Raw genomic sequence first — 27,500 nt, 5'->3', positions numbered from 1 at the left:
CCTGACAGGGTTCAGCAAATACATACAATGACCTGACACGGAAGGGTCGTGCCGGGAGTCCTTTTAACTGCCACTGATTGGAACGACCAACACCTGTGCAGGTGCCGGCGGGGGCGACAGCGCCACCCGTTTGTCGCCAACCAAATCGTGACAAAACCATATGTGATACCAACCTCCTCTTGGGATAAGAAACTTCCCTGTGCACTAGAATCTTCTTTCAAGTCTGAAACCTTCTCTCTTGAGTAGCGCCTTACCTTGGGACATGTATATTCACTCAAGACTTGCAACTTTTCTTTAGAATCGAGTCTTCTCTCAGAACAAAACCTTTGTTTTGGGTCTGCCACCTTCTCCCGGCATCCTCCTTTCAGGACTACAAGCTTCTCTTACAGCAAAGATTTTTGTTTTATGATTGCAATATTCCATATGGTTCCACATCGTCTCAGATAGTTAAAGGACAACCGACGCCCCCGGACAAGTTGGGTCCATAATTTGTAAAATCACTTCAAATGACTTTACTGAGCGTATTTGACAAAGATTCCACGGCATATAGCTATATTTTACGTTTTAAGACTCGCGCTGAATATTCAGGAAGTCTTGTTTTCGAGTTGATGACGATGCCTGATATGACGTCACGTCTGGAACGCCCCTGACCGAGAAAGTGAGACACAATGCATTTTGGGTACTTTGATTGGTCTGAAAACTTTGTGTTGATCCGTGTTGATGGCGATTAGAAGGAAAACACATAAATAACGCGATGGTGAATCGCGTGTTGCACCAAGACTACTATTTGATTCTAGTTGACACAAATTCCCAGCAGACAAATCAGCCCATTGTTTCTACCGGAAACAAATTCCTTGTGTGTTCTACATACAGTGTGACCTCAATTTACGAACTTAATTGTTTCCCAGACAGAGTGTGTAAGGCGAAAAGTGTGTATCTCCCCAAAAAAATTCCCATAGGAAACCATTAAAATGGGAATAATCCATTCCTGGGTTTCCATAAAATATACTTTTCAACTAAATAAGCCTAAAAAACTACATACAACATACATTATTCTATGTATAATAAATGTGCTATTGTATTGTAATGAAAGAAATACACTGCATTGTATCATAAAGTCACTTTATTTACATTTGTGATGGTCATTTATGGCTTGATGGAATGGCGTTGGAGGTCGAAGGTCAAAGGGAATTGCTGTTTGGAAAGAGAGGCGCATTACATGATGACTGTAATTAAAGAAATAAACTGTGCTGTAAAATAAAGGTTTATTGACCTTTTTGATGGTCGTTGATGGCTTATGGAAGGAGAGTCACCTTCCATATGGACTGTTGGTAACTTAACCTCTGGTGCTGTTCGGTCGTGTGCTTCCGCCGAAGATCACTCCGCCAACCATGGTGGGTGTGTATTATGAAAATAGTGCTTATTATAAGGTTTAATTATCATAAATTTGACATTTGTAAGACGAAACGTTTGTAAGTTAAGGTGTTTGTAAGTTGAGGTCTCACTGTACTTGGCAATAAAGATGATTCTGATTCTGATTTCCAACGGAGCTTGGGCACCAACTTGTGCATTTTCTGGGACGCTACATTGGACTCCAGACGCCTCAAAATGAGACGGAAGGACTTCCTTAATCAATGCAAACATGTATGCTTTCCACTTCAGAACTATTTGAATCATATTCATAAGTGGATGAGTGACAAGAAAGCATCTTCTCCGAATCTAAAGCCGTTGTTTTGATTCTAGAGCAAGGCGAAGACGTCCTGGCGGGACGTCACGAACAAGGGGGCTGGACCTTCTGAAAGTCATAATTTTGAAGTAGTTTTGGGACACTTTAACTCATTTTTATTGGTGCCTGGCATTTGACTAAAATATCAGCCTGCGTGTTTTGGGTATTTTAGATGCTATAAAACGTTTTTCTGATGTCAGCAGAGAAAGCATACACAAAGCCAGTCTTTACGTGGATACCATCGCATTGGAAAAGAACCGGTAGTTAACCAGTAGTTTCCCGTCTTTTCCCGACTCCCGTCGTTTGAAGCAAGCACGGTAATTCCGGCCTCGATACCCCATTATTTATGACTTCCCGTTTTGTTTTGAAACCCCAGCGGTGAAAATATCTTAGTTTGAAAATAAACACCAACATTTTCAGAGTGAGAAATGACAGCTTTTGACATTGCACGGTAAATTTCTTGTGTTGTGCTATTTGGTGAAACCAGTTGAGTCATTTAGTATAATTGCCTTGGCCACACAATAAAATATACTTTTGATTTCTGCGTTTGCTCACAATCATGCCACATGATAACTTTGTTTTCTTGCTTATTTAATCATTTCAGTGGATAAACACAGCAAGGGGAGCGGCATTGCAACAATCGAGACATTACAATCGTTATCATCACCATTGCCAATCTACAAATAGACGCCGTATGGAGTATTGAATGTAGCAAATTGGAGGAATGGGAGAAGAAGCCACCCCCCCCCCCCATTGCTTTGCCGCTGAGGGAGCCGGCGACCATTTTATACCTAAAGCCAAATCGCATGGGCTGAAGACTGACTGATTGGTTTTTGGCCCAATTTGGTGCCATTTTTGCCCAAGATGAACAAATGATGACAAACTAATGTTCTTACGCGATTGCATCCATTGGAAGTAAATCAATTAATGTAAAATAAAAATCAACGATAAGAAAAATCACTCAAATGTAAACATCATCACAAGGTGCCTACCATAGGATAATTGTCTCTACGGGAGACGCCAACCTTAATTTGAGACAAGAGTTGGAACTTGAACCTTTCTGGGAACTACGATCTGGCTTCAGGAAGAAAACCTTAGCTGGGGACTAGAACTTTGGATTGGATGGATTGGATTGGATATGCCTTTATTAGTCTCACAGTGGAGAAATTTACATTTCACAGCAGCAAAGTGATGAAAGGAACTTTCCCGTGACACTTGCGCTTTCACTTGGGAACCTTCTCTCAAGAATGGAACCCTCTGAGAAAAAGAATCGTCTCTCAGTACTCTCCTTTCAGACTGCCCACTGAAGCCAATCTGGTTATCTCTTTTGTTCCGTCTCGTTACCTCTAATACATTCTATAACTATAGGCTCTGATTGCCTCATTAGGTCTGGTATCCTTATTAAGACAAGTGTCCCTTATTAACACGAGTATTGACGGTAAGTAAAAGGAGTCAAAACATGTCAGGGGAGTACTCACAAACTGCTGTCACCCTCAGTGGTCTTTTTGGTCCTCCGGTGCATCACACGGTCGATTGCTGTGCAAGGATGAGATGCTGGCTGGCTGGGCAAAATTGTTGTACGTGTTGCCTGGCTGCTAGTGCGTTGCGGTGCCATGCGTTAAATTAAAATTAATAAAATAGGGTCTGGCGGTCGTAAGTACGGGTGGTCGTAGATTGCGCCGGTCGTAACTCGGATGTTACCTGTACATCCAAAAGATAGGCTGCCGAATGGAAAACAAAGTAATGTAGTTCATTCTGAAAAATGAAGATTATAAAAAGCTATTCATTGGAGACACTAAACAAATGCTCAAAAAAAGACTTCAACATTGCAGGGACAATGCTAGTCGGCCTCAATCTGCATTTCATCTGCACCTAAAAGCTAGCAACCACTCATTTGATCATCATTTGGGGTTAAAATCTTAGCTAAAGAAAATACATGGTTTGAATGAGTAGTAATTTTTGCAGCAAAACCGTTCACTGAATCACCATTTCAGGTTTAATTTAGACTGTTGCCGACATAGGTCTTTACCACGTAGGCTTCGTCATGCTAATGAGGTGATACCAATGTTGATGAGGCAATCAGAGCAGGGTATAGAACAGGGGTGCTCATTACGTCGATCGCGATCTACTGGTCGATCGCGGAGGTAGTACTGGTCGATCGCAGCGTGACAGTAAAAAAAACATTTGTCAGCCTATCAAACGTCCCGTCACTTGACTGACATACAGGGCAACCATTCAGAACTGAATTTTTACCTTTAGGTCGCCGTGCATGCGTAAACAACGGCGCTAAACGCAGCAAAATTTACAAGCTAGTCAGCGAATTACCTCAGATTTTAAGCCTTTGCTAAAACATATGGTGATCAAAATGAGTGAGAAAGCGGGACCAAGTAAGGGAGCAAAACATATTACTTTCATACGGAATGGGAAAATGTGGCCCGCCATTTTCGGACCGTATATGGAAAATACGACATTGACTTCCCGCCGAAAAGCCAGTTGAGAAAGAGAGCGGTGGACGAACTAAAATCCCAGTTGTCCGGACAGCAGTCATTTTTCACTCAACATACTTCAAAAGCGAAAGCCGCCACCGAAGCATCGTTCCGGGTGAGTCACGCCATCGTTAAAAACAATAAGTCCTTCCAAGACGGAGAGATGGTAAAAGAAGCATTCGTTGAAGCAGCTGACTCCTTGTTCAGAGACTTTAAAAATAAGGCAGAGATATTATCTTCAATCAAAGCTCTGCAGCTGTCAAGACATACAGTTACACGGCGCTGTGAAGCCACGGCTGAGAATTTAACCCAGCAAATGTGGAAAGACATCGGAGATTGTGAGTGTTCTCACTGCTGAAGTCCAGGGCTCATGGACAGTTCTGTAACTTACTCAAACAGGAAAAGTACCCCAACATGAGGAAATGTGCTACCTCCTTGACTGCATTATTCGGCTCCACTTATTTATGTGAGTCAGCCTTTTCCTACATGAAGATCATTAAGTCCAAATACCGTTCCACCATGAGTGATGAACATTTATTTGGAAATGTGCTTGAGGCTGGCTGTCAGCAGCTACTGTCCGGACTATGCATCCCTGGCTGATTCAATTCAGTGCAAGTCATCAAAGTAAACTCAGGTAATTACAAAAAAATGTTAATAGTTATTTATTATGTTATGTATATGTAGTTATTATGTGTGTTGTGCAATATTGGCTTATTCAGTTATGGAAGGTACATCAACATACATTGTACAGACAAAGAATCCTTAAAACATTTGAAAATAATTATGTTTTGCATTTTTGTCGTGGGTAGATCATTTTGACTTGGTAGTTTTTATAAGTAGCTCGTATGCTGAAAAAGTGTGAACACCCCTGGTATAGAACATTAGAGGTAATCAGACAGTACAAGAGAGATCATCTGATTTAGACACTCACTACAAATCACTCTTACCCCAAAAGACTGTAACTTTGTATTGGTAGAAGACTCTAGCTTGGGATGAGTACCGTCTGACAAAGGTAGAATCTTCTTTTGTGATGTTTATCTTCACTTGGAATAAGACCCATCACTGAGGACTACAACCTCAGACTATAACCTGCTCTCTGAATTCCCTCTCATTGGACTGGAATTACAACTTCCACCAATTTACAAAACTTATCAGCCCAAAACATGATCATATCAAAATAAAGTTGTCTACACTTTGTGTTGTGAATTTTGCCAGTTCAGTCCTTATGGTTACACTTTTAGATTTATTTTGTTTGTTTGTGCAGCAGCTCTCCCACATCCAATATGGCAGGTGTGACAACACAACACTGCAAAGGGCGAACCAACTCAATGAGACATCTGTGCGTTTCATCTTCTCGCTTCAGTTTACGTACTTTTTGCCTCACGAACATGACATTAGCGAGCATATATTTTTCAGCGGACAAACCAAACCACACGTCGCCATGGTGGCTGGCGGACTAGTTTTCGTCACCACGTTTCTTTGAGTGTGGACGTGGTTTGTGATCGAGTGTAGTACTTTTGCTATTATTGAACCGAAAATGACTTCACCACAGGCTAGTGTTATGCAGAAGAAGACACAAAAGCAAATTACAGTTGAGCAGAAGAAGGATATCATCGAAAAACACGAACGAGGTGTGCTCAAAAAATTGAGCTGCGAATTGGGCATTTTCAGAAAGTCCCCCCCCCCCCCTCCCAGTTCGTGACATCACGCCAAGACGACTTGCCTTGTTTTCAGGATGAATGCATAGGCGTGGTGAATTCAGATAATAACATAAAAATTCTTTTAATAGTCCCAAAATGGGGAAATTCGGCCCAAAAACAAGAGCTGCCCCATGTGAGGCTCGAACTCACGACCTTCAGATTATGAGACTGACGCGCTGCCTACTGCGCCAACGAGGCTCACTTCCACAAGCAGGATCATCTGTAATCCGAATGCGAATGCTGCTAACAGTTATCTTAATTTATTCACTGCCGGACATGTGCAAATGCTTGTCCACTCAGTTCCAGGGAGTTTTCGGCAATTTTTACTTACACACATTTACATACACACATGCGCACAATAGATTATTTTTGTTCTGTTTCTGGTTCTGAATCTGTTATAAATCTACATAAATTTAATTTACAACAGATTCTTTTCTTACACACAGTGTTTTTTAGGTGTTCAATTACCTGACATATTTCAGCATAAACATATTTCAGCATAAACATGTCAGGTAAAAAACGTATATGCCGAAACATGTCAGGTAATTGAACACCTAAGAAACACTGTCTGTAAGAAAATAATATGTAGTAAATTAGATATCAAATAAACAGGATGAACTTAACACAACTAAACAAATGAAATTTTGTCGGCAAAAGTCTTTTTTTCTTTTGTTGTTTAATCAAACTAAACAACTGTCCAGGTGTTTGAAGTGTCACCCAAAGTTAAAAATTTGGTCTTTAATGACCTTTCTGCTTGAATTTGCTTCTCTGCAGAAAAAAAAAACTTGTGTTCCCGGCTTTTAAAGAAACATTGGGCAAATGGCAAGAGACCGCCTGATTTTAACAGCCGAGATCTCAGAACAAAATCAGCTGGAAATGAACTTTTTTTCCTGATGAAAGAAGAGAGTCTATAGTTTCTAACACTGTGTTGAACGTTTATGTAGTCCTAAAGCTCAATATTTGGTGGGTCCTGCAAGTTGAGTAAAAATGACGAAAACGCTCTGGAACTGTGTGGACAAGTATTTGCACGTCTGGCAGTGAATGAGTTAATATAAGTGTTAGCAGCATTTACGAGCCTCGTTGGCGCAGTAGGCAGCGCGTCAGTCTCATAATCTGAAGGTCGTGAGTTCGAACCTCACACGGGGCAACTCTTTTTTGGGGGGTGAATTTCCCCATTTTGGAACTATAAAAAGTATTGATGAGAAGGTTTCTTCAGCCGTCATCTGTACAAAAGTGAAGGTTTTGGACGTTTCGCCTCCTATCCAAGAGGCTTCGTCAGCGAACTAAAGTCTGACTGGTCGTATCGGCCCCATTTATATATCCCTAATGTCCAGACATGGTGGCGCCGGACACAGCTATGATAGGTCCCTACTCTCAGGTTGGGAGGGGCGGGGGACCCCTCCCTGTGGCCCCACTGATTGTTCCTACATTCCTGACTAACGATTGGCCTATTACCCCCACTGCCCCCGGTATCACCTCATCAGCATAACGACCCTCATCAGCATTGCGAAAGTTGCCTAACCTGTTTTGCCTAAGCAGGCTATTGTATGAACGATCCAAATTGAACCTCACCCCACCAGACCGATTTAACGAAGGATTTTGTTGTTTTATAAGAATCGCTTCTTTTACGCCCCTTTCAAACCATCTATGTTCTTTCGCTAAGATTTTAACCTCATTGTCGTCAAATGAGTGGTTGCTAGCTTTTAGGTGCAAATGTACTGCCGATTGAGGCCCACTGGTATTATCCCTGCGATGTTGATAAAGTCTTTTTTTGAGAATTTGTTGAGTCTCCCCAATGTACTGCTCTTTACAATTTTCATTCTTACAATGTATGGAATAAACTACATTACTTTGTTTTTCATTTGGTAGCCTATCTTTTGGATGCACTAATTTTTGCCTTAACGTGTTTATCGGTTTGAAATAAGTAGGAATTTTATGTTGCCAAAGGACTCTTTGTAATTTTTCAGAAACTCCTGCAATGTACGGTACTGCTACTCCTCTCCTTTTTGAATCTTGAGAATTATTGGTTTCGTTCGCTATTCTTTCTTTCTGACATTTGTTGAATGACCACTGAGGGTACCCACAGTTAGTGAGTGGTCTCCTGATATGTTTAGCCTCCTTTTCTCTACCTTCAGTGCTAGTTGGTATTAGTTTAGCCCTATGCTGGAGGGTTCTGATAACTCATAGTTTATGTTGTAAAGGGTGGTTAGAGTCAAAAAGTAAGTATTGGTCAGTGTGCGTAGCCTTCCTGAAGACTTCTGTTTTTAGCGCTCTGTCCTCTTTTATAATTACTTTACAATCCAAGAAGGACCACTCCTGTACGACTGAGAGCTTACACAGGCGTATAAAAAGTATTCTAATGTTATCTGAATTCACCACGCCTATGCTTTCATCCTCACAACATTTAAAAGTATCAAGTTCAGGTCATTCATTTTTCATTTTCCAATACTCCTGACAACACACACCCTTTTCAACATCAAGTTCATCAAATTCATACTGTATTGTGTACATTTCCACATTTATACAACTATAAATGTTCAGAGTGTATTTTCTAGTTAGCAGCCATTTTATTGTCAAACATGACAAGGAACTACTGTTTCCCAAAATGGAGTTGCCATGTGATATCATCAAGTAGCAAAATGGCCGCCTTCCACAATGGATAAAAACAAGGTATATTTTTCCTGCCTAATTCATATTCTACAAACATTTTGGACTTGAACCCCCCGCCTCCCTTTTCATAGCTTCTCATGGACTCTAGGTCAGTTCCAGACCTGAAAGGATATTGGAAATCCGCCTCCATCCTCATGTCGCTGTCCGTGCGGTTCTTGCACTCCACAGCCACACGAAGCATTCCTGAATAGCTTCCGCATGTGGAGAAGGCCAAGATGGAGAAGAACTGGGGAATCAAATCTCCATTGTTACAAAACACGTGCTTATCTCATGCAAATATTTTTATTTTAGGTGTACACTAACCCACTGTAGGATCTTGATAAAGCCCAGGGGAACCTTCAGGACCCTGAACTGACCCCGGGCCACCAGCTCGGGGAGACATCAATCCTTTGTTATTTCTTCAAAACTTTGGTCACCAGTTAAATGTGGCACTGGTGGGATGAAAGTTGTTCGTTGCTGTTGTTTTTCTCTTTCTTTTCTTTTTACCTGATTGGCGACGTCCATGATGCTGGATGTGTAAGAGAGCCACAGACGGAGCGGGAGTGTTCCTGTGTGTTCCTCTTATTGTATTCTTATTGTTATAGATTCAAACCATCATTAATCACCAAGCTGTACTATGAAATATTGTATGTTTTATGAAGGCTTGAGTGACCGAACACACCTTTGTTTCTTTTTTTATTTATTTGAGGTACGCACGGTTGTCTTGGTCGCGTGACTGAAATTTGGAGGGAAACCCGTCAGTGAGCCCTTCGGTCGATGGTCGGGAAGAACACGAGAAGATACAAAAAAACTCAACATCTTGACAACAACAAAAAAGATCAAAAACGAAAATCCACCTTGCAGTAGATCCAAAACATATATAAAAGTCACAAATCCCCGAGAGTATCCTGACGGGGACGTCAGCTAAGCGGCAAGAGCTTCCATATGTGGCTACATGCTAATGAGCAGTCATTCATCCAGTAAACGTTGTATTGCTCGCTAGAAAAATAGTACAAAAAATATTTTGTTGGCATCTACTCTAAAAGTAATTGGTTCCACGAATATGTCTGACCATCTTATTTCAATTGCTGACATCGCCACAAATTTCTTTGACTAGTCAAAGCAGTCAGTATCTTATCCATCAAATAGAATCCGTTATCCTGCGTTAGCTTATCGCTAACAGCACAGTGTGAAAAAAACAGCAATTGTTGAATACCATTTTCTTTCAGACAACACGGCGGCTCATGTGACCCTCATTTGGTAAAGGTCAGCTAATAACCCCCTTGGCCACCTCTCAGCAATTAGCCACGAGCTTGTGCCTCGGCTAATATGCATCTGACGGCATCGCAATATCCGTGACAGACAATAATGCTTGCTCTAACCCAGGTCAAACTAAAAAAGTATAAAGGAAGAGTCTTTGCCGGGAGCAGAAATAAGTCCCATGTTTTAAATCTGTGTAGCAAGCATGCTATGTCGCCCGCTGGAAAATGCTAACCGATAGCACCCAACACCCAACTAGATGTTTTTCTTCAGCCATTGTTCTTTGTAAACATCTGGAGGTTCGTCATCTTGATATGCGACTTGAAGCCACATTTGTGAGCTTCTCTGTTGTTCAGGTTCTACTTCCTGTAGAGCTTTTCAGACGTCTCACTTCTCCGCTCTCAGATGGGCCATGAGTGTCCGTCCATCAAAACGATGTCACGCAGCTCATCTCATCGGCCAGCTCTTCCTCCGCTCGGCCCGTCCTGATCGGTTCCTCGTCGCTGTATAGCGCAGCTGGATCTCCACCGGTGGTGTTGAGGAAGTCACGGCTGGCGGATCCCAGCAGATCGCTCGCGGCCGATTCCATCTCGTCCACCGTCATGTGACACGCGTCGGCGATCTCCCGCTTTGCGAACGCCACGAATTTGGGATCACGTGCGTAAAGGCCGAGACCTTCCGAGATGAGAACCTGCCGAGAAAAATCAACTTATTTAAATTGGATGTGCCAACTTACTGTAATTTGATTGGTTATTCCTCCCAGCTTCCTTGATAGGCATACGGTCTGTGATGTCAATTTTCTATTGAGTGATGTCTGATAGTTTCTTTTTTCTTTACTAAACATCCGCTCGCTTACCAGCAAGGGCTGTATACACCAGGACATCCTCAAAGACCGTAAGCATGACTTTCTTTGTTTAAACGAAACATGGCAAACTCCTGGCGATTTTTCAAAACTCAATGATCCTACTCCACTGGGATTTGTTTACATTGCCAAACCCCGCCATTCTGCCCGTGGAGGTGATCTAGGGATTTTCTACCTGGACAAATGGAAAGTCTGTTCAATCTCTCTCCCCGAAACTTCCGTGTTTAAATGCCTTCCCAACATCCGTAATATTGATTCTCTACCTTCAAATACCATCTTAAAACCCACCTATTTAAAATCGCATGCTCTGTATAGTTTTATCTCTTGTACTTATTTATAATTTTATCGGTGATTTTATTTATGTCCGTTTTGTGATTGTAATGTGTCCTTGAGAGCTTTGAAAGGCGCTTATAAATAATGTAAATGTAAATGTATTATTATTATTATTATTATTATTATTATTATTATTATTATTATTATTATTATTAATCAACCCGCCCTAGCTAAGAGCGTCTGGTCTCACCGCCTCCACCAGGCTGTCGGCCGAGCCCCGTTTCTCGCCAAATGGAGCGCCGAGCTGCGAAGGAACTCTAAGGGTGGTGTAGGCTCTGTAAGGAGGCGGGTCTGCGGAACATAAAGGCCAAGTCAAATGCCAATCGGCGAGTGGGCTCATTTTGGTTCTGAGGACTTGGCTTACCTCCGGGGCTGCCGTACCAGGCGGGACTCGGCGCCGCTCCCGTCACGCTGACGCCTGCAGGTGGAAATGCGACATCCGATGAACAGCCCAGCGACTATCGGTTTGCCAGCGCTGAGTTGAGCGAAGGCGACTCACCTCTTCCCGCTACGGTCGGTTTGTCCTCCCGACCCCCTCCCGGTCCTCCTCCTCCTGGTCGTCCTCCTCCTGATCGCCCCCATGACGGACTACCCTCCTCCTCCACCAGGATTAGAGGTGCGTACAAGAGGCGCCCACGGCGAGGGCAAGGATTGGCCCAGGATGTGGAGGATGATGTTGACGCCGGACCGGACGACGGGGAGCACTCGTAACTGTTGTATGTCTGCGGGAAAACGGGAACAGACGTTGACACGATGCGAGCGTGTGTATGCGTGTGTGTGTGTGTGTGTGTGTGTGTGTGTGTGTTTTCATTTGTTTGCCTGAGTGCGGGTGCGACGCGGAGGAGAATTCGGGTGGTAGGTTCCCGGCATGGGCAAGTCGTCACTGCTGCCCTGTCGTCTCAGACACTGAATATTGAACGATGGCTTTCGACCTGTCGGTTTGTTTTGTCGTCATCCATCTTTGGTGATGCCACATTGGAATCAGTTGCATCTCACCTGTGGGCGTGGCCGGAAGAAGACGTCTCCGCGTCGTCCTCCTGCCCTCGCCGTACCCGTTAGCGTCGTGACGGTAGGGGGCGTGGCCATCGTGGTGTGGAGAATCATCAGCATAATACCTAGAATAGAATTCAAAATCCTCTTTACTGGACAGGTTTGGAGAACACGCTGCTCGAGTTTCATTAAAAAACAAACAAACACACAGACGCTTTGTAAACCTGCCGCGAAGTGCGGGAACGTGTGTGCATGTGTTTGTGATGTGTCGTTCGAAAACGAACCATCTCTTAGAGGTCTTTCAAGTGAACGACTGGAGCCAGCTCCTGATTGGGAGCTGCTTATAGGAGCGACTTCTTTTTTTTCCTTTTTTGCTTATATATATATATATATATATATATATACACAGTAAAGTCTCGTTATATCGATATCGGTTATATCGATAGTCCCGCTTATTACGATACCACAGTAAAGTCTCGTTATATCGATATCGGATATATCGATAGTCCCGGTTATATCGATACTATTTATATGCATGCACGGAGAAAATTACATGCAAACAGGGTCGGATATATCGATAGTCCCGGTTATATCGATATTTTTTCGGACTCCCTTGAATATCGATATAACGAGACTTTACTGTATATATATATATATATATATATATATATATATATATATATATATATATATATATATATATATATATATATATATATATATATATATATATATATATATATATATAAAATTGATACGGAAGGACTTCTTTAGTCGATTGCAAACATTTATGCTTTCCTCTTCAGAACAATTTGAATCATATTCATAACTCAATGAACAACAAGAAAGCATCTTCTCCGAATCTGAACTCTCTGAAGCCATTGTTTTGATTCTGGAGCAAGGCAGTGTGTGACGTCAGAAAAAGGGGGCGAGACTTTCTGAATCTCCCCAGTTTCTAGCTCATTTGTGGCAGTTTTGGGACACTAAGTCATTTTTATTGGTGTGTTGCATTTGACTAAAAATATCAGCCTGCGTGTTTTGGGTATTTTAGATGATACAAAACATTTTTCCGATGGCAGTTGGGAAACAAAAAAATGGTGTCGGTTGTCCTTTAAAATTTATAAAGATACACAATCAGAGATTGGACATTTTTTGCCCTTTTTTTCTCGATGGGTGTTCGTTTTTGTACTTTATATATTTTTTGGAGCACTCCATGTTGTATGTGCGTTCAGAAGAATATAAATAAAGCCATATAAATAAAAAAAAGATATATTGTATATTTTTACATTATTAATTTGTTTTACATGTAATTGTACATTAGTTTTGGTAGTAAAATGATTTAAGCAAAAAAACAAACAAACAAACAAACAAACTGAGGAGCCATTTGGGAGCCGAAAGCTTTTTAGTGAGCCAAGCCAAAAGAAATGGCTCTCTAAAAAGAGCTGCAATTCCCATTACCAGCGTGTGTACCTTTCTGTGGAAGTAATGCTGTCTGCATCATCTTCTCTGGTGTAGTAAGGTGACTCTCTGGGCATGTCCATGTCTCCATTCCTCCAGTGTCTGTCCCTCAAGTCCCTCCTATCACACAAAGCACGGATGAGCTTCGGCCTCAAATCCATTGGCGTAAGCCATTGGTGTCAAAGTCCTTTATTGCCGCAGGCCACATTGTAGTTACGGTTTCCTCTTGGGGACCATTATGAGTTTGGAGAAGCCATTGAAATGTTTCATCCTCTCCACATATTACATTTAGAGCCCACAACAAATTAATGAATAACTATCATGGCACTTAACATGCTTGATTTGTTTTCGCGGGCCAAAAAAAAAAGATGTGGTAGGCCAGATTTGGACCCTGGGCTTTTACGTTGCAGCTTGGGTTGATGTTTATTAATATGAACAATAACCACAGTAACCATAATAATAATAATAATAATAATAATAATAATAATAATAATAATAATAATAATAATAATAATAATAATACACACAGAATATGTTAGCATATGTTAGCATCAATTATACTTGTGTGTAGCGTAAACATTCTGATTTCTAGATTTGTAGTTTATCTTAACCCTTGCTGATTATCGGTGGTTGCTTACCGCCCATGTTTGTAATGTGACGGCCTCTTGTGGGGGTGGTCCAAGAGGCCGTTGGCGATGGAGGGCCGGCGACGATGATGATTGACAGACGACCTCGGATTATCTCGCCGTGACGCACGAGCATCCCAATCGCCGCCGTTGGACATTTTGCCGAGAGAACCGACCCGATGGATCAGACCGCCATTCGCCACGCCGCCGTCAACCGTGACCCCGCCCGGACTGACGGATCCTCGCCGGTCTTTGCAGGGTCCCATTTTGTAAGTCTGCACAGGTGCGGGGAATGTGACTGTGTGTTTGTGTGAGGACAAAAAAGAAGACCGACCTCTTCCTCGTCGCCCAAGATCTCCTCCTGGTCCTCCTCTTCCTCCTCTTCCTCCTCCTCTTCTTCCAGGTCTTCATTGAGGGCTAGACGCATCTCTGGACCAAGATCCTGTAGTGTCTTCAGACCCGCTTTACACAGCTGCAAAAGTGCACACCCACACACCCGTCAAGCAATAAACGTCCGGCGTACCATTTCTGACCTTCTCATCGACGGACCTGAACAGCCGACGGATTGGTGGCGTCGGTCTCCACGCTCAGACCGCCTCGCTCTTTCCTCTTGCGGAACTTTCGGAAGTAATCTTGTATCAGGAAGGTGGCATAGAACTTGCCCACTGTCACTTCCTCCTCTGGGGTAGGAAACACCAGGAAAGAAACGGTACGAGTCTGGTCAACAGTTATAATAATAATAATCTTCTTTTTCTTTGGCTTTCCCTTCCGGACACAACCACAATAATAATAATAATAATAATAATAATAATAATAATAATAATAATAATAATAATAATCAGTGACGTGCAGTCAGGGGAGGCAGGTGAGGCAGTGCCTCACCTGTCATCATGGAAACCTGTCATGGAAAGATCAAATGAAAAAATACATTAAACCGTTATATGTGTTTAGTGATTTGTACTTTAAAGTTCTTGTCCATTTAACGTCACCGTTTTTGGATTTTTTTCAAAATCGCTGAATTTTCACATTTACCATTCAAATACTAAGTAGAGATGAGCGGTGAGGCAGCAGCCGGCTGAGCCTCAACATGGATTGCGCAATCACTATGCTAACTGTGCTGGCTTGCTCTGCAGTGAGACCGCATTGCTGTCCCGCTGCGTATCACTATTAGTGTTCAAACACGTTTAGTATATGAACTAAATTTCTACAGTTTAGCTGGTGTATATAATGCACAGTCACTGTACATTATAAACACTGTACTACAGTGTTTATTTTGTTTTATTTTTATCAAAACTCGTGCGTAGGTGAGGCGCACAGTTCTCCCGCCTCATGACAGAGGGCGCTTGTGATTCCAGAGATACTTGCGACTCCACGGCTGCAGAATAATAGAATTAGGGACAGCAAGCTACAGTAAACAGTTAGCAAGTAAAGTGCAAGCCTCCAGTCATTTTTTCGTGTTGCTTGGCCTCACTTTCAGAATGGAGGATTACATATCTAAATTGAAAGAATTTTCTAAACTGGACTTTCAATCGAAGCAGGAGGTAATAATTAAAGGAAGACCAACACCGGAGCTAAAAGGTTTGCTTCAGACAACGGGACACAATACTCGCTCTTTTCAGGCGGACTGGTACACACGAAAAGGCTTGCTGTGTGGATGTCCAGCAAGAAACCGCCTTTTCTGCTTTTCCTTTTCTGCTTTTCCTGCCCTGTTCTTAACTTGTGACAATGTCTGGACTCAAATGGGATATTGCGACCTGAAAAATTTACAACGCAGCCTCATCAAAAATGAGCAAAGACTCAACATCAGCATCCACAATGCTAAGGTAAAGGAGAACCTGGAGATTTTAAAAGATCTCATCAATGCCACCTGCTTTCTTGCCAAACAACATTTCGTGGAAATGATGAAAGTAAAGGCTCTGCTCATCGTGGCAACTATGTTGAAATATTACATGCTTTCGATGAGAAAGATGACAGGCTAGCGAGACATTTGGAGACATCCACTGTGTTTCTGGCCTGTCAAACAGAATACAGAACGATTTAATTGAAGCAGTTGGTGATGTCATTAGAAATGACATTAAAAAGGAGATCGGTGCAGCCCCATTTGTTGCTGTAGAAGTAGATGAGATTGTCATTCTCAGCACTGAAAAGACTGAAAACATACAATCGGAACAGGACTGATCAAGGACGACTTTCTTCACTGGCAGTGATCTATATTGAGACAGAGAGACTTGAAGAAAGACTTGAAGAAAGATAAGGAAAGCTTCTACAAAGAAGTTATCGATGCCTTTCTTCAGAAAGGCATCAAGTAAAGGTGACACGATAACGTTTTTTTAAATTATTTTTTCTATGCTACAGTTTGTATATATAAAGAATGCTGACATGACATTTTAAACAAAACACGTTAACTGTTGCCAATCAAATGGAGAATAAGCTACTCTATAGAGTTCATATGTTTGTAAATCTGACTATGATGACGTCAGTGCCTCACCAGCCATGAACCTCACCGCACGTCACTGATAATAATAATAATAATAATAATAATAATAATAATAATAATAATAATAATAATAATAATAATAATAATAATAATAATCCGGGAAAAAACATCAATAAAATGATAAGCAATAATGATGATTAAACTAAACTGTGAATGCAACTAAACTGTGGCGATTTTAAACAGATGGGTTTTGAGGTGGGATTTGAAAGGGGGAAGAGAGTCGATATTACGGCTGTTGAGTGGAAGTGAGTTCCAGAGTTTGGGAGCAGAGCGACTGAAAGCTCTACGCCCCATCGTGGTGTGACGGGCAGAGGGCACACAGAGGTGGAGGACGGATGAGGATCTGGGAACCGAGAGGGAGCAGAAATTTGGTTATGGATGGCTTTAAATGGCAATAGAAGTGTTTTGAATTCAATTCTTAGTTTGACAGGAAGCCAGTGGAGCTGCTGGAGGACGGGGTGATGTGGTGAAAGGAGTTTTTTTAGATGATCCGGGCTGAGGAATTCTGGACCAGTTGGAGTAAATGGAGAAATTTTTGATGTACTGTACACCAAAAAGAAGTGAGTTGCAATAATCGGTATGTGATGTTATTTATATGGGAGTGGAAAGATAGTAAGCTGTCAAGGATGACACTCAGGCTCTTTCTTGACCTGAAGGGAGGGGGACATGGTTGAACAGTCAATGGTGAGAGAGAAACCGTTTGCTTTGTGTAGGGTGGATTTGGTACCAACAAGGAGAAGTTCAGTTTTTTCACTGTTAAATTTGAGGATGTTATGGGAAAATCAGGATTTAATTTCTAAGAGGCAAAATGAAAGGGATGAATGTGAAAGAGAGGCGTCGGATTTACTGGAGAGGTGGAGTTGGGTGCCATCCGCGAAGCAGTGAAAGTGTATTTAGGAAAATATTGCCAAGGAGAAGAAGGTAGATAATAAAGAGGAATGGTCCCATGACAAACCCTTGGGGTACACCAGAAGACACAGGAGGGGACCGTGAAGTGAAGGAGTTGATTTGGATGAATTGTGAGCGGCCAGAGAGATAGGAGTGAAACCAGCGAAGTGGGGTGTGAGTGGTGCCTAAATTGGAAAGTCTGTTGAGCAGGATGGTGTCAGAAATGGTGTGAAAAGCAGCAGTCAGGTTGAGGAGGATGAGTATAGAGAGTGAACCAGTGTCTGCTGCCATAAGAAGATCGTTAGTGATTTTTATGAAGGCCGATTCTGTACTGTGGCGGGGACAGAAACCAGACTGGAATTGTTCGTAAAGGTTATTGTGAGTGAGGTGAGAGTGAAGCTGGAAGGCAACCATCTTTTCAAGAATTTTAGATAGGAAGATGAGAAATTGGATGTAAGTTATTGAAATCGTTGGGATCGGAACCAGTTTTTTTCAGGATTGGAGTGACAGCTGCAGTTTTGAATGGGACAGGAACAATTCCAGTGGATACCGAGGAGTGAACAATGATTGAAATAAAAGGAAACAGAGAGGGTAAGCAGGATTTGATCAGGATTGTAGCGAGGGGGTTGAGCTGACAGGAAGAATTCTTAGATTTGATGACGAAGTCTGAAACTATTGAGGGATGGGGGAGTTTAAAAGAGGATAACAGTTGATAAGGTGTAGGAAGGTTGGGGGAAGGGCGGGGTACAGAGGAGCCTAGGTGCTGGTGGGTTTTGTTGATGTTTTCATAAAAAAAAATAGAAGCAGAGCATTGCAGGTGTCTGAGGGATAAAAGTGGGGGGAATAGAGACAGGGGGTTGAATGATTTTGTTATACAGAGAAAAGAGAGCCCACGTGTTTCCAGTATTTGAGTCGTTGAGTCCAGAGTAGTGTTGTGATTTTGCGCGCGAGATAGACTCCTTGTAATGGGTGAGTTGAGCTGTGTAAATTTCCTTGTGAGCAGTGAGACAAGTTTTCCTGTAAAGTCTTTCAAGTTGCAGAGTTTTAGATTTGATGGAACGGAGATGAGGGGTGAACCAGGGGGTGGACCGAGTAAATTGGACAGACCGGGACTTTACGGGAGCAAGCGCGTTAAGAGTGTTAGTGAGGTCCGCGTTGTACTGGGAAACCAGTTCATCAGGAGAGGAGTTGGAGTCCGGATTCAGGGTGGCAATCATTGCAGCAAGGGTGATAGTGTTGATGTCTTTGACATTTCAATAAATGATAATGGTGGTTTGGAGAGAGAGGGGGTGGTGGAAACGTTATTGAAACAAGGAAATGGTCCGTTACAGGAAGCTCATTAGCTGTACAATTGGAGGGGGTAAGACCAGAGCAGAAAATCAGATCCAGTTGTGTAATTGCTAGTTAACTTTTGGAAAATTGACCTTGAACAGCTAAGATAACCCGTGCTAAGCCGAGTACTACTCAAAATAACCTTCATGTGGGGGGATGACCTCATCCAGAAGTTTGGGTTTCATTCTCTTCCAGATCTTCTTAATGATCCCCCGAAGCTCCTCGTTCTCCTGATCTGAGTTGCCTTGCAACAGCACCAACAGAACTCATCAACAGGCATCCGGGTGAACCGTAGCCTTAGCTTCCAATATATCTACCTTCGGTCTTGATCTTCAGGGCCGTGCGGACCAGCGCAAAGAGAGTGGCGTTGAAGGTCACCATGCCGTCTGCGTTCAGAGGCATGTTCATCGCCACCAGACGCTAACAAAAATCAACTTCAGCAATGACCTGCCTCTTCGCCCTGAGACGTCGTAGCCGACATTAAAGTTAAGATGTGAGCTCGCAGTACCTTACAGGCGACTCTGTGAGGACAAAGTTTTCCAAAGCCAAGAGGAGGTTGTATCCTCCGAAGAAGAGCCACAACGTCCAAATGTTTAATGCGACCCCTAAGAAACACCAACACAGAAATGGAAGACTCCCATGAGTGACATTTATGCCTCAATACTACCACGAAGACGTTTACACCCAATGCCGGTCGTACTTGGCCTCCGGATCATATTCTGACCAGATCCTCTTGAACTCATCCAGGTGATGTGGGCCCAGGATGGACCAGTCGCGGGTTAGATAATCAAAGTTGTCCATGATGACAGCCACAAACAAGTTGATGATCTGTGGACACACATACACATGCATCCCTACACACATCTGGAATTAAAGTAAGATCTACAGTGTGTGTATGTTTGTGTGTGTCTGTGTGTATGTGTGTGTGTGTGTGCTGTTTAATAAAAAGTTGTACATATGTAAAAAAACAAACAATCAAACCGCTGTAATAACATAGTAATAACATAATTTTTATTCTTGTGTGTTAGTGACGTGAATCCCACGCACGAGGAAGGCGCATAACATGAAGAAGCTGATGAAGTAAACAATGGCAAAGTTGCTCCCGCAGCTGAACTCTTCTCCTGCCTCGTAGTCGGATTCGGGATCACAGCGTTTCCCAGGAAGACTGGCTAGCATAATCTCCTGCCACGCCTCGCCTGTCGCACACCTGCGTGCACACACAGAGCCGCGTGCAATCAAGAGGTTGAATAAGAAGTGATGATAATCTGCCGACCTGAAGAGGAGGAGCACAGCTTGGGGAAAAGTCTGGAAGTTGTTGTTCCTGTTGATCTGTGTGTGATCCTGCATGGCAATCTTTCCAAACGTCTGGTGGAGGGTATACAAGTCACAAAACACGGTTGATTACCTCAACAAAGCAAGGTAGTCAACCTCTCAACAGAACCCAAATATTACCAGGAGTTCATTCGCCACCGAGATCCATTTACCTGCATGCCGATGACTGCATAGATGAAGAAGATCATAGCAATAAGCAAGGCAACGTACGGCAGCGCCTGAGAAGACACCAGACCAATTATTGAACTGCATTCGGTAGCCCATTTACTCAGCAGTGGCAAATTTTGGGTTCAAAAAGGGGTATGATTTTAGATTACAATAATTGAGTTAGATTAGTTAGATTAGAACAGAACAGATTAATTAGATCGAACCAGATTAATTACATCAGATCATTAGATCAGATGTGATCCAATTAAATTAGATAATGTGAGATTATATTAGATTATATTAGATTAGATTTATAATCCATATTTATTTGTCATGTCTTTTTTATAATGATACGAGTACAGTGTGTTCTACCAGAGACAAATTCCTTGTGTGTTTTACATACTTGGCCAATAAAGAGGATTCAGATTCGGATTAGAATAGAATAGAATAGAATAGAATAGTTAAAATCTGATCAAATCACATTAGATTAGATGAGAGTACATCATATTAGGTTAATTAGACCAGACCAGATTAGATTAGAACAATTCGACTAGATTAGGTTAGATTAAATTAGATTAGATTAGATGAACCTTTATTAGTCTAGTCTCTTAAAGGACAACCGACGCCCTCGGACAAATTGTGTCCATAATTTGTAAAATCACTACAAATGACTTTGACTGAGCATATTTTACAAAGATTCCACCGCATATAGCTATATTTTACATTTTAACACTCGCGCTGAATATTGAGGAAGTCTTGTTTTTGAGTTGGTGACGAGTCCTGTAGTGACGTCACGGGAGGTATCGTCACTGACCGAGAAAGCGACACACAATGCATTTTGAGTACTTTGTTTGGTCTGAAAACTTCGTGTTGATCCGTGTTGATGGCGAAATTAGAAGGAAAACACAAATAATGCGATGATGAATCGTTGTGCGTTATACCAAGACTACAATTTGATACTAGCTGACACAAATTCCCAGAAGACAAATCAGCCCATTTCCAATGGAGCTTGGGCGCCATCTTGTGCATTTTCTGGGACGCTACATTGCAGTCCAGACGCCTCAAAATGACACGGAAGGACTTCTTCAATCAATTGCAAAAATGTATGCTTTCCTCTTCAGAAGTATTTGAATCATATTCATAACTGGATGAGTAATAAGAAAACATTTTCTCAGAATCTGAAGCCATTGTTTTGATTTTAGAGCAAGGCAAGACGTCTTGACGTGACGTCACAAACAAGGGGGCGGGACCTTCTGAAACGTAAACTTTCTCAGGTCATTTTGAAGTAGTTTTGGGACACTTTATGTAATTTTTATTGTTGTTTTGGGTATTTTAGAAGCTAGAGAACATTTTTCCTCACATCAGTTAGGAAACAAAAAAAAATGTGTCGGTTGTCCTTTAATGTCTAACATAGTAATAACCTTCATTAAATACTGGTGACTTGTGAAACACTGGCCCATAATCATGCAGAGGGTGGTGACATGGTTAACCAGACAGTTTGCATCAAAACGGTGAAGTGACACAGTAAAACAGCTGTAATAAAAAATTGGACCTGCAGTGACTTAATGAAGGTCCACAGCAAGGTGCGAATGCCCTCTCCTTTGCTTAACAGCTTGACCAATCGCATCACCCGGAAGAGGCGGAAGAAGGTGATGGACACTCGAGAGCTGTCCTCTCCACTCTGATAGATAGCACGCAGACAAACACACACACGCGCACGCACATATGCACACACACAGGTCTGTGACCTGTAATGACTTTCACACACTTATTTTGGGGTGTTTGTGTACGTACGCTGAACTCCGTCACGACGATGTCCACCACACTCCCAACCACGATGAGAGCGTCAAATGAATTCCATGCATCCACAAAGTAATGCTACCCACACACAAACACAAACATGCATACACACACAAACGCACAAAGATACAAAGGTTAACGCCATCACCGTGGCAAGATTGGCTGAAAAGGGCATCTCACCCATCTTACCCGGAGTCTGAGGGCTAACAATTTGAGTAACATCTCCACAGTGAAGAGTCCAGTGAAGACCATGTTGAGGATGTCCATGATGTGACTGAAAGTCTTGGACTGCTCATAGTGCTAAACATGCATATAAAAAAACACACTTGTCACACACTGTCCCATGTGAGGGTCCCCCAACTTCAGCTCCACCTTCCCTGAGCTGACTTCAACCACCTCATTTGACTCCAAGTTCCCCTAGCTGGACTGGTCCCTCTTGAGCCCCACCTTTCCTCATTTCACTCTGTGCACCCTTGTTCCGGCTCAGCCCCACCTCCCCTCAGTCCCACCCACAGGTGTTTACCTGGACTGCCAGCGTGACGGTGTTGAGCAGGATGAGCACAAACATGACATACTCGAAGACCGTGGAGTTGATGATGGACCAGAACTTGTACTGGACCGGGTTCTTGGGGATGTAAAGCTTGAGGGGCTGAGCCTTGAGAGCATACTCGACACATTGACGCTGCGGGGGATGACAAGTGACCTCAAGGAAGGATGAAATTTAAGTTTCTGTGTGTAGGTGGAGTTAGGGAGGGTAGGGTCACCTGGTTCTTGTCCAGTTCACAGTTTTTGTACTCCTGTTCGCCCTGCTCTCTGAATGTGATGATGACGAAACCCACAAAGATGTTCATCATGAAGAATGCGATGATGATGATGTAGACAATGAAGAAGATGGAAATTTCCACACGGTAGTTGTAGATGGGACCTGAGTTCTCCCCATTGGCGTCTATGGCCTTGTACAGCAGGCTGAGGGTATGGCAGAGCAGGTGCTGGAAAAGTTAGTAAAACCACAAGAGCACAGGCACACAAAGACGCAGTGACAGAGCGCTTACGCAGGCCAGCCCTCAAATGTAGACACGGTGAAGAGTGCCATCATTCCCATGAGCACGTTGTCAAAATTGAAGTCACTGTTGTGCCAAATTCTTTCCCGCACCATCGGATGATTCACATCTCCGTCTTTGTACACCACAAACGTCCCTCTGGGTGTACCAACACACAAACAGGTGCTCGTAACTTCATGGTGATTTACAAAATAAAATAAAATAAAATAAAATACAAATTGAAAATAGAAAATATATATACAATTAAATTACAATTTTAATAGAATATAATACAATAATGAATGAAAATCAAAAATAAAATAAAATAAAAATACAGACGTTAGAGTTGGCCATACTTGCACTGCTCAGGTGTGTGTTTGGCCTCATCGGTACACCGATAGAATTTCCCCTGATAAAACAAACAACGCAATTTTTTTATCACTTGCACAATTATGTGCAATGCGCATACATACACAAAGGCAGACAAATACACAGATGACAACTTACATAGGCATTGGGGCATCAATTTATAAACAGAGGTCAGTACGTAATTGTTCAGACCGATGGACCTACTTGGGTTGTGGGTTGGATTGAGTGAAAGAGGCATTTGGAAGCAGATTCTTCTCACCTTGAACAGTTGTACGCCAATGCATGCAAACATGAACTGAAGCAATGTAGTCACAATCATAATGTTTCCAATGGTCCTGATGGCCACAAACACACACTGGACCACGTGCTGTGAGACACGCAAACACACACAATAACATATACTAAGCTTCATTATCATCATCATCATCATCATCATCATTGCGTCCATTTTGCTTACCTTGAGGCCTTTGGCTCTGTTGATGGCCCTCAGGGGTCTGAGCACACGGAGGACCCTCAAGATCTTGACCACCGAGATGGCACTGGAACTGCACATACCAAAACACTCATACTGTGCTCATATAACCAGTGACGTGCGGTACCTCACCTGTCATCATGGAAATATCAAATGCCAAAATAAAGTAAACAGTTACATTTATTTAGTGATTTGTACTTTACGGTTTTTTTTCCATTGAACGTCACCATTTTGGGATTTTTTTTTTCAAAATCGCTGAATTTTCACATTTACCGTTCAAATACTAAGTAGAGAAGAGCGATGAGACACCAGCCGGCTGAGCCTCACCATGGATTGCGCAATGACTATGCTAACTGTGCTGGCTTGCTCTGCAGTGAGACCGCATTGCTGTCCCTCTGCATATCGCTATTAAAGTGTTCAAAAGCTTTTAGTAGATGAACTAAATTTCTACAGTTTAGCTGGTGTATATAATGTACAGTCACTGTATATTATGAACATTGTACTACAGTGTTTATTTTATTTTGATAAAAACCGTGTGCATAGGTGAGGCACACAGTTCTCCTGCCTCATGACAGGGGGTGCTGGTGATTACAGATTCCTCTTGCGACTCCTCGGCTGCAGAATAATAGAATTAGTGACCGCAAGCTACAGTAAACAGTTAGCAAGTAAAGTGCAACCATCCAGTCATTTTTTCGTGTTGCTTGGCCTTATTTTCAGTAAGGTGGATTACATATCTAAATTGAAAGAATTTTCTAAACTGGACTTTCAATCGAAGCAGGAGATAATAATTAAAGGAAGACCAACACCGGACTGTGAGGGATGGATGTAAATCTCCTGGACAGCTTCTCAGCTTTTTGGCCAAGAAGGATCTCATTGAAACTACTCCTGAAGCGACAAAGTTGCTCCAGCTCGTGCTCACTGTTCCAGCTACTACAGCATCAGGGGAGCGGTCATTCTCAGCACAAAAGACTGAAAATATACAGTCGGAACAGGACTGATCAAGGACGACTTTCTTCACTGGCAGTGATCTCCATTGAGACAGAGAGACTTGGACTTCATTGATAAGTAAGGGTAACACGATAAGCACGTTTTTTAATTCTTTTTTTCTATGCTACAGTTTGTATACAGTATATAAAGAATGCTGACATGACATTTTAAACAAAACACGTTAACTGTTGCCAATCAAATGGTGAATAAGCTACTCTGTGGAGTTCATATGTTTGTAAATCTGACTGTGATGACGTCAGTGCCTCACCAGCCATGCACCTCACCGCACGTCACTGCATATAACGCAAGCGACATTTGACAAAAATGGTGATTCGACTGACGAGCTGGTCTGATTTGCTATTTAATGTTAGCCTGGCATATATGCTGCTGAGATATCGATCATTTGATTTGGAGGAAATAGAGGCAGGTGCGATGTATGTCGCAGCCTTGAAACTTGCAACTAAAAAGAACATAGGCTGTTCACTTTCAAGATGGCCAACGACATGTTAGGTGGGCATTGCTTACTAATTATTCCTCTGCTAATATGGTGCCAATGCAGCAGCCCGGCGCTTAGGTGCCACTTGAGGCCATCACGGAAAGTGGCGCCAATTGATAAACTATTTGGAAAATACTTTGAATTCTTCCTCCCAAAAACTTGTGAAAAAACTCATTCGTTCCTCCTCCATCTGACTGATAAAAAGAGAGTGAGTACTAACTGAAGGAAGAAAGAGACGAGTGAGACGCTGACGACGAGGAGATCCAGCAAGTTGAACCAGTTCCTGCAGAAGGAACCCTGGTGCAGGAACGCTCCATGAACTGTCATCTGGTGCAAAGACGGCAAGTCAGAGAGCAAGTGAGCCAAAGCAAACCACTGTTGTCATCAGGTTGGCTACCTTGAACAGGATTTCCACAGTGAAGATGGAGGTGAAAGCGTAGTCAGCGTAACCTAGAACCTGAACACACACCAAGGTGGGGAATGGTTAGTGTCACCGCCACAAAGTCAGTTCAGAGGTCTCTTGTAAAAGTCGTAGGGAACAAGGTGGGCATGAGTAAGGCTTTTCGGCTACTGAGAATTTGGCATAAATCGACCGGGACACGTTCTGCGGAGGGCCACGTCATTATTTGTAAATGGCCCCTGTTGGCGAACATTATTCGCCAACAGGCGAATAATGTTGCTGCCCGCCCAGGAAATGTGCTCGATTTTTGTGACTTCTGCGATTTAGGCCGGATGTACAGTCAACAAAGAACTGTAGAAGACGAATTGATGACAAATCCTTTAAAAATAGAGAAGGTAGTCTGGAGTGCACAGATGTGGTCAAGTAGCAAGTCGAACCTTTCTATATTTTGTCATTATCAACATGAAATCGGTACTGTGACGAACGTGAAATGTGAACATGATGGGGGTGGAAACGTAAATGTGGCAAAGAGTTACGGGGTGTGTTGTAACTCCTGGTTGAAAATTGTGCGAATTGTTGGTGAAGTCCACTCCGCATATATCAACCAGCCATAAATGTAGGCCTCCACCCACCCAAAGCAAACATCTGTGCAATTTCCGAGCTCGTTGCGTGAGGACAGCTGCTGCTGCTCGCCATGTGCGTGCACGTTTGGGCTTGGTGATGTTTGTGTCAGCTGCTGACCCACTTCTAGAATAATCCGCTCAATCCACTGGCATAGAGACCGCCTCGGCTTCCGCCTTTGATGGCCATCTCTGTTGACTTTTTTTTAGGTCCCCACAACGCACTTGTGTTTGGAGAACAAATGAGGTGTACTTACATTGTTCCGGAAGGAGTGCGCCCTGATGGGATCCTCAGCTGCCAATGAGCACGAGCTGAGGATGATGAAGACCAGGATGAGGTTGGTGAAGATGTGGTGGTGGATCAGAGTGTGGCAAGCCACTCGGATGCTGGACACACACAAAATACACGCACATCATGGAGCATCTTTGAAACCGGAATATGGAGAGCACGAAGGCAAACTCACGGGTTGGTCTTGCTGAGGCAGAAGAAGGCGCTGCCTTCTGGGATGGGAAGAACCTTTTCCTTGGGTGGTGCCAGATCAGCCATCTTTAGCTGCACGCCGCCGTCTGGTGGGAGGCCGGAAACGGTACGCATGTTATGTCCTTCGAATGAGAACTAGATGATGGATCTAAATATCTCACCAACTTTGCCCTTTGGATGAACTTCCCCTTCCTTGTACGTACTTAATCGCACATGGTAACACACGCATGGTCTCACACACACATGCTCACGATCACACTGTATGACACTGCCTCACCATCTTCGCCTTCTGGCAGCTCCTCCTCTTCCTCGTACTCAGTGTCTTCATCAATGTCCACCTGTGGACACCAAGTGACAAAATCAATAAGGAGCCAGATGAAATCACAGTTGATACCTTCAGCATCACCTTCACTTCATTCTCCTCCTCCGCCTCTTCTTCTGTTCCATCTGTCTTTTTCCTGCATGAAGACAAGCAACAGGCAGTCTGCCTCGCTTCCAGCTGATCACGCACCACCCACTCCCCACTTGACCCCCGCCACTTACTCTTTG

At 42.8% G+C, this 27,500-nt stretch overlaps 1 protein-coding gene and 2 non-coding genes across 3 annotated transcripts in view; 1 reads left to right on the top strand and 2 right to left on the bottom strand.

The window, feature by feature from the left end:
• Positions 1-6,037: 6,037 nt before the first annotated feature.
• Positions 6,038-6,110, bottom strand: trnam-cau (transfer RNA methionine (anticodon CAU)). Its single transcript has one exon. It is a non-coding gene; the product is annotated as a tRNA-Met (tRNA).
• An 876-nt stretch (positions 6,111-6,986) lies between these two features.
• Positions 6,987-7,059, top strand: trnam-cau (transfer RNA methionine (anticodon CAU)). Its single transcript has one exon. It is a non-coding gene; the product is annotated as a tRNA-Met (tRNA).
• Positions 7,060-9,257: 2,198 nt separating this feature from the next.
• Positions 9,258-27,500, bottom strand: part of cacna1fb (calcium voltage-gated channel subunit alpha1 Fb) — a 42,921-nt gene continuing 24,678 nt past the window's right edge. Inside the window, exons 18-50 of the mRNA XM_089006243.1 lie at positions 27,495-27,500; positions 27,358-27,409; positions 27,229-27,289; positions 26,935-27,037; positions 26,728-26,857; positions 25,848-25,907; positions 25,671-25,777; positions 23,953-24,040; positions 23,755-23,862; positions 23,483-23,535; positions 23,139-23,285; positions 22,851-23,052; positions 22,610-22,768; positions 22,276-22,386; positions 22,081-22,164; positions 21,839-21,967; positions 20,292-20,357; positions 20,081-20,172; positions 19,855-20,014; positions 19,508-19,635; positions 19,316-19,412; positions 19,125-19,227; positions 18,950-19,051; positions 14,640-14,770; positions 14,425-14,562; positions 14,103-14,365; positions 13,477-13,584; positions 12,013-12,131; positions 11,836-11,948; positions 11,516-11,738; positions 11,381-11,434; positions 11,207-11,307; positions 9,258-10,512 (exon numbers count right to left, since the gene is read on the bottom strand). The exon at positions 27,495-27,500 is cut by the window's right edge and continues 70 nt beyond it. Of these exons, the coding sequence (XP_088862369.1) occupies positions 10,249-10,512; positions 11,207-11,307; positions 11,381-11,434; positions 11,516-11,738; positions 11,836-11,948; positions 12,013-12,131; positions 13,477-13,584; positions 14,103-14,365; positions 14,425-14,562; positions 14,640-14,770; positions 18,950-19,051; positions 19,125-19,227; positions 19,316-19,412; positions 19,508-19,635; positions 19,855-20,014; positions 20,081-20,172; positions 20,292-20,357; positions 21,839-21,967; positions 22,081-22,164; positions 22,276-22,386; positions 22,610-22,768; positions 22,851-23,052; positions 23,139-23,285; positions 23,483-23,535; positions 23,755-23,862; positions 23,953-24,040; positions 25,671-25,777; positions 25,848-25,907; positions 26,728-26,857; positions 26,935-27,037; positions 27,229-27,289; positions 27,358-27,409; positions 27,495-27,500 (3,862 nt within the window). The 3' untranslated portion in view covers positions 9,258-10,248. The remainder of the gene's footprint in view (positions 10,513-11,206; positions 11,308-11,380; positions 11,435-11,515; positions 11,739-11,835; positions 11,949-12,012; positions 12,132-13,476; positions 13,585-14,102; positions 14,366-14,424; positions 14,563-14,639; positions 14,771-18,949; positions 19,052-19,124; positions 19,228-19,315; positions 19,413-19,507; positions 19,636-19,854; positions 20,015-20,080; positions 20,173-20,291; positions 20,358-21,838; positions 21,968-22,080; positions 22,165-22,275; positions 22,387-22,609; positions 22,769-22,850; positions 23,053-23,138; positions 23,286-23,482; positions 23,536-23,754; positions 23,863-23,952; positions 24,041-25,670; positions 25,778-25,847; positions 25,908-26,727; positions 26,858-26,934; positions 27,038-27,228; positions 27,290-27,357; positions 27,410-27,494) is intronic.

Source organism: Hippocampus bargibanti, linkage group LG01, assembly GCF_051943395.1.
Source record: "Hippocampus bargibanti isolate YZ-2025 linkage group LG01, ASM5194339v1, whole genome shotgun sequence".
NCBI lineage: Eukaryota > Metazoa > Chordata > Actinopteri > Syngnathiformes > Syngnathidae > Hippocampus > Hippocampus bargibanti.
Note: the sequence above shows the minus strand (reverse complement) of the source record. Positions and strands in the feature narration are given on the sequence as shown.